Source organism: Phytophthora parasitica (assembly GCF_000247585.1).
Source record: "Phytophthora parasitica INRA-310 unplaced genomic scaffold supercont2.40, whole genome shotgun sequence".
Classification (NCBI taxonomy): Eukaryota; Oomycota; class Peronosporomycetes; order Peronosporales; family Peronosporaceae; genus Phytophthora; species Phytophthora nicotianae.
Window position 1 is genome coordinate 331,204 of NW_008649026.1, and position 6,865 is coordinate 338,068.

Here is a 6,865-nt window from a genome sequence, read left to right on the forward strand (position 1 = left end):
CTCATATATGCCCTGCACTACAAACATGAGATATAAACCAAAAATACTTACTTCTCCGGTCTGCTATAAAATTAACCGTTAACTACACCTGCGGTAATTCCGTTCAATGAATTAAATGTATACGGGGGTGAGCTGTATTGAAAAAGCTCTTTATTAGAACGATCACGAATTTTTTTCTAACATGCGTGCTCCAGCAAAATGTCAATGCCTGGTTATTTAAACTATCACTTTATGAAGGGCTGACTTTCTTTCGCTCAGAAATAATTAGCATCAAACTTAAAACTAAACTGGGGAAATGGAAAATGAGCTTAATCCAGTGATATATCACTAAAACGAATCCGGTTTATGATAGATTCAAAAGCAGTCAATCACCTCGACATACAAATTCTCTCATGTTCCAATTGTAACTATCAGAGAAAGGGTATTGACAAATCAAACATGTGAGTTTTTAAGGTAGAAAACCGATCTTAATTCTTTTCAGGACCAGAGAAGTACGAAAGATCTTACCATCTAATATGGGAGCCGAACATAGAACGATTGAATCCAACGCTTTCTTTGACAATCATAGGCAAACTGACGCTGTTCCTATCCTAGACACTGGGCAGTCCATAGTGCCAAATCAAACTCCACAATTTTATTTATGAAGCAAATTGCTCAAGGTAATCGGTGTTTGATTCTCTCAATATAGAGTAAAAAAAAGAACGTAGACTTTATAATTAGCTTGGACGTTTCTAGTATTTATGGAAACTAAAGTTCAGGCACTCAATTTATTCTAGCCTTCCACAGACAGTTTGTGACGGAAACCTATTTCCGTCAGTAGTTCTGACTCAGAGTTGTAATTCTTCCTGGCTGAATCAGAATGATCATATTACTGGCAGAATCAGAACTGACAGCAATTTACTGGCTGATTCAGAGTTGTCGCGGCGTCGTTGGATCTCACTTCGTCCAGAACGCTATACAAAAACAATGGATATTTCATGCTAAGCTTAATAAAGTGTACTTCTCTGGATACTATCTGCAATAGGTAAATCGCGACTTTAACGCGCATAAATCCTGGAAGTCGTAGATTTCGTATCGATACAGCCCCAAGGCTAGAAGAATGATGTGTATCCATCTTAACCTTTTCGCGAACACTTGAGATTGTATACTTTACAAATCCAAGTAAGTCCAAAACAGAATGGTTGTAGCCAAGCCTTTGGAGGAGTTCTTGGCCGAACCATGCCCCAGCCCAAGGGTCTGCTGTAGCGCTTGCTGATCTTGTTGGCACACCTCTTCCCTCCAGGAGGACGAAGGATCGTACTACAAGCGCTCACACTGCTCACGATAGCCGATGTTGAGGTAGAGGGGGTCGAGTTTCTGGTGACGACCCCGGAGTCAGGGTTTGTGCAAGCGAAACGGAAATGCTGTGAGGTGGATTTGAGTTTGGATATGGAATGGGAATGAATGAAACGAAGTCACAAATACTAAACCCGCAAAATGTACCAAATGCCAGATCTCCTTCGTCGTCGGCGGCAAGTTCAGAAGTGTATATGACAAAAAAAATATCGCTTACACGCTTTCAAAATAAAAGTGGCTCTTGACAACAACAAAAAACTGGAACCGACGTTCAGACCCGAGGGTACCGCTTACGTTGCTGGACGTTATTTCGCCGCGTGATGCAAAATCGACCTGCTCGGAATGAAAACCGCTGGCTAGACAACATGGTTTCAAAACTATACGCATTCTGTCCCGCTTGGCGTTCCGAAAGAAGGGGTTGAAAACTTTCGACTACTTACGAAGTCAACACTAAAACCTTCATGGGCAGTATTGACTACGGCACAACAAAGTAAAGGACCTCCAAGCTATATTGTGCTGGAAGATTTAGTGAAAGCAGATGAAGACTTTGTTAAGTTTGATTCAGACCAGCCCCCTCCCAACAATCTTAAAGGATGTGGAGGCTGTCAAGAGTATGCGATTTGACCCACGAATTCAGGTGAACGTTTCCCCAGACGTGTGTAGTCACAGCAGCGGTTCGACGGCTACCCGTGTGCGACCTAAATTCACCCATCTTTTCGCATATTCCGCGTCGTCAAGGTTTCTTGCGTACACTGCTTATATGGCAATAAATTGTAAATGAGTCAAAACGCTTACGCAAAGATAAACGACGTTAACATTGTGAGCCCAGCGATTTTAGTCAAGCTCATGCGGTTTATTGGTATTATCTGCTTCATGTTCATCAACGACAAAGGCGAGTACATCAATTTCTGGGGCCCCAACAGGAGGACACAATTTTGGGAAATCAAAATTCGCCAGGATTGGAGAATATTATGCACTTGAGACGTTCCAGGTTGCTTCGTAGAGTGTTTCGCTTTCGGTCAGCACTTCCAGCAGACCAAGGGACTCTGTCGGACGAATTTGGTCAATGCTAAATTTGCAGAAGTGTACCGGGGGGAAGTACATCGGCATGGAACGTGATATAGCGCTCGACGAATGTAACGTTGCGCGTCGCTCAAAAATATGGTCGTCACGTTATTGTGTTCAACCCCATGGAACCAACCGGAAAAATGCCATTTCCGTCTGTATGTTTTGCGCTGTGCAACGACATGGATTGTTGTCAACTGTAACACAAACTTGGAAGAGAGACTGGAAGGCGTTGTAGCAGCGCAGGCTGTGCAGGAATTCAATGGAGAGCTTGATGATGCAAGGGTTTCGTCTATCAGGGAATTTGTGCTTAGAGTCGTCGACCCGCTTAAAGATCAAAAAGAATTATCAACGTGGACAACTATTATACATCTGTCCAGTTACTACAAGCTTTATGTCTAAAAGGATTGTACGCACGTGGAATGGTAAGAAGTACGAGTAAGCATTTCCGGAAGCATACGGTGCTAGACAAGAATACAGCCCGCCGTGGAGACTACCACCAAGGCGTTTCTGGTGAACACAGCATTATGCAGCACCATGGCGCGATGGGAGTAGAGTACAGGTGGTAACCAATGCGAACGATCGTCAATAGCGACAGTGGAGCGTCAAGTTGGTGAAATCTCACTATCGTATCCAGCGCCGACATGCGTAAAGGAATATAAAAAGCGCATGCAAGGTGTTGACAGACTCGACCAGATTCGTGGACGTTTTTCTATTGCCGACTCCCATTCTTTCAAGACATGGCACAAACATCTTGTGTTGGCTCTTATCGATATTGCCAGATTCAACACAGATCTGACTCGTCGTCAACTATTGGATATATCGAAAGAAAGAGATGCAGCTCTCAGCAGAGCTTACTTCAAGTAGATGCGTGGATGCTCCAAGCGATGGACGAATGGTATATGATGCTGCTGGTATGGGTACGTATTTGTCCTCCACACGATTGCGCTGGCAAAATTATGGCGAGCGTTATACCGGATAGAAACGTCCAAAAGCGTGATACGGCAGTAAATCCGCGGCATCTATTAGGTGATCCAACACCGGTTTCGGCGTAGCTTGCTTGGCCTTCATTTCTTCTGGTAGTACCGTGCATATCTAGCTCGAGATCTCCCTTTTTTGCAGCTATATATATGCTGCTGCAGCTCCTGGACACGATATCGCTCGCTGCTTTTGGTTGAAGCAGCATGTCTTGCCTAGATACCAGCACTAGATAGCCTTGCGTCACACCGAGGATACGTCTATACAACAGCTGGTTCTTGGGCATCCTCCAAGACGCCGGGTCGTTCTGATGAAAGCATCCCAGTGCGGCGCTTGGATTAGCTGACGCTCCATTCGCAACAGATTTGTCAATCGGAAGAAGAAAATAAGCCAACGGTGTACAATCTAATTCCACCAATCAAACTCGAACGAGCCAGTATTCGAAGAAGATGTTATAATAAATAACATTTATATTGTCTACCACATTCATTATTATTGCTCTTTGCCGTTACAGTGCATTTTTGCTATGCACTTGCATTATACGCTCCGTTGACTGTAGGTTGTATTTTCAAGTCCCAACTCATCTTTGACTCAGTATCAAGATAGCACCGGGGAGGGGGGTTCACGGTCACGGTTACCATCACCAACGTAAATATATTGTTGCCCCGGCACCTTCAAACCGACAAAATGTTTCTAAGAACGCCCAGTTGCGACTGCATTTCGGTGCTGAAAGTAGTTGTGACACCCGCAATTTGAAGACCAAATATAATAGACATTATGTATTTATTGTTGTTTCTCTCCTCTGTCTTATATTTACTTTTGCATCTAAGCCTGTTTCAAGGTTAGATATATTCTATTACTGCACACAAATGAGGAAGTGTTAACGTACTTAAAACTTTCAAATGTAAAATCATTTGAACGCAGCGATGACCTCCACGACGGGTTCGAAATTATCTGTCGTGGTAGTATCAAGACTTGACTTCAGGCCAAGCACGACTCGATGCTCAACATGGACGAGCAGAGAATTTCCGATAGAGCAGCGAAAACCAGCCCTCCATCTTAATTTGACACTAGACGTCTGCCGAATGCTAGTGTTATGCTGACTTCCATGTTGCTCCACTTCGACCCGAGCATGAATGTTGTTTTGGCTGTACAGCATGAGGCTGACCAGTCAGTGGATCAACCATCGAGTCCGCAAAAATGACGCCCGTTACGACCAAATTGATCGTATTCAGCTAGTCATTAATAGCGACGTTTGTTTGACCATAGCCGCACCACTGTCGTGAGCATCGACATGCCGTCCAAGGTTACGTCGGTGGTGTGATCGAGGTGTCGAGCACGTAGATCGATTTAGCGACCAGCGCGGCTACGTCGACGTTCTTCAGCGTGACTTTGTCGGAGTGGATTGAGCGAGGCGCCTATTTGGACGACCGGCGCAGTGGCGAGCAACACCACGTTATCGACAGCAAGCCGTCTAGTACGTCTTCCGCAGTGCGGCTGGGACGCTATTATGAGCGTAGCGTCGAGCGAAGCGCCGACAGCGGCTTCTTGATAGTGGTAACGTGGCGGTGATCAGGCAGCCGAGTGGTCCGTACGTCGATCCGTCTTCAGCAGCGCACTTAGGACGGTGTTGCTGAGCGTAGCGTCTTGCTAGTGGCAACGTGGAGACGACAGTCGAGCGGTTGGCGCGTTGACTCGTGTTCTTCTGTCCGCCTGGGATGGCGTTGCCGAGCGTAGTGTCAAGCGAGGCGCCGCGAACGGCGTCTTACTAGTGGTAGGTAGCGGGGCACCGATCGACAGTCGTACGAGGCGGCGAACAACAAGCATTTTGACGATGTAGTGAGCAGGAACCGGCGAAAATGGAAATGAGAATGGTGAAACAGCGCTCTAGAATACTTTCATCATTAGCGAATAGCGTGACACTTCGATATAAACAGCCAGTCATATTCTAAGATGTCGCGTATCTAGCCGCGGATTGGCGGAATCACCTGAGCGAAGACATCGGAGAAAGATTGGAGCCGAAATGGTTAGGTTCAGTGATCCTACTCGAACCCCTCACCGACCAATCACAGGCATCTTCAACATAGTCTCAGCATTAGCGTTTTTCTGTTGCTTATCCCAGGGCCCGAATTGGCGGCACGCTCGAACCGAAGTCATGCGGTGACGACTTGTAGCGTCAATACTTCAAATGTGAGATCCGGACAGGCATTACGTTGACGTGAATGTACCAACACAAAACAAGCAATATTCCGCCAAGGACGCGACGTACCCATTTCAGGGAATCTTTGGCTAGATATTACTCTGTCATTTGTTACTCGGTATTCACAGCGGATCAAATAACGAATTTTTGTTGGCGGAAACGGATTATTATAATTTATGATTCCGCTCAATTGATCATCCGAGAATGTGTATTGCCTCCCCTAACTCTGTCATTGAAAAACTCCAAGCCTAGAAGGAGAGGTGACGGATCTCTCTCCAAAATAGGGAGATGTAAAACCTCGAGAGACGATCTCTCGAGGTTTTTCTTCTCCCATTTCTCGTATGTAAGTGAAGAGAGGGAGTCTCCTTGATCTCCTTGATCTCTACTTTCTGTCTCTGGGTTAGATGATATCTGTATTTATTCACTGGGATAAAATGCCACCCGGACTCCTAAGTTTTAGCTGGCAGCACATAACGATTTACCGAAGAGTCACGCAATCTTCTCTCGCGGTGGCGTCCAAGAACAGTAAAACCTCGTGGTGTATAGCGAAGATTCACGCGCCGGAGTTACCAACCGCAGGCTAGGCATGGCGATTGCACACGTACCAGCCCAAGCATAAGATATCGCTGACTGTCAGCGGCAGCTTTACGCTAGTCAGCAATTTCAAGCCCAGCAACAGCAGCTGTACACTGAGTCTCGCGTTCAACAAGCGCGTGACGAAGCCGAGCAAAGGAGCCTGGTGTTTGCTGAAACGATTCGCTCAACTCAGATAGACCCCATGGCTATTGGACAGCATGTTAACATACAGCTACAGTCAGCAATTGCTGCAGCTAACGACCTTGCTGAGGCTCAAACGCGAGCTGGTTTTGAGGCCCAAACGGTACAGCATGCACATAAGGCTGGCGTTCGAATGCCGGAGACCTTTCAGCGCGTTCAAGACCAATTTCACGCCAGCATGGAGCAGCGCATTCATGACGTTCTGAAAGCTCATAGAGAACAAGGGAGTGTGGAAATACGACTTGCAATAGCAGCACAAGATCAAGAAATTCTGAAAGCGGTTAAAGAGCAAATTAAGGCTGTTAAGAAGGATAATACAACACAGATGGAGCAGGCAAAATCTACTGCGGAAAAGACAGCCAAATCGATCGTTCGACGCCACTACGCGGAGGAGAACGCCGCTCACGAGAAATTAGAAGCGAGGTTATTTACAAACAATGGAAGAGTTCAAGAAAACGACTGTGGCTACGGCTCTATTGCATGGCGATGAACGTCTTCGATCTTACCTTA

The 6,865-nt window shown here is 45.9% G+C and overlaps 1 protein-coding gene across 1 annotated transcript; it reads left to right on the forward strand.

Annotated features, from left to right (window-relative positions):
• Window positions 1-6,164: 6,164 nt before the first annotated feature.
• PPTG_14122 (hypothetical protein) lies at window positions 6,165-6,845 on the forward strand (the record flags this gene model as incomplete). Its single annotated transcript, XM_008911099.1, has 2 exons — window positions 6,165-6,179; window positions 6,237-6,845. The coding sequence occupies 2 exons, from the start codon at window positions 6,165-6,167 to the stop codon at window positions 6,843-6,845; spliced, it is 624 nt and encodes a 207-aa protein (XP_008909347.1).
• Window positions 6,846-6,865: the final 20 nt, after the last annotated feature.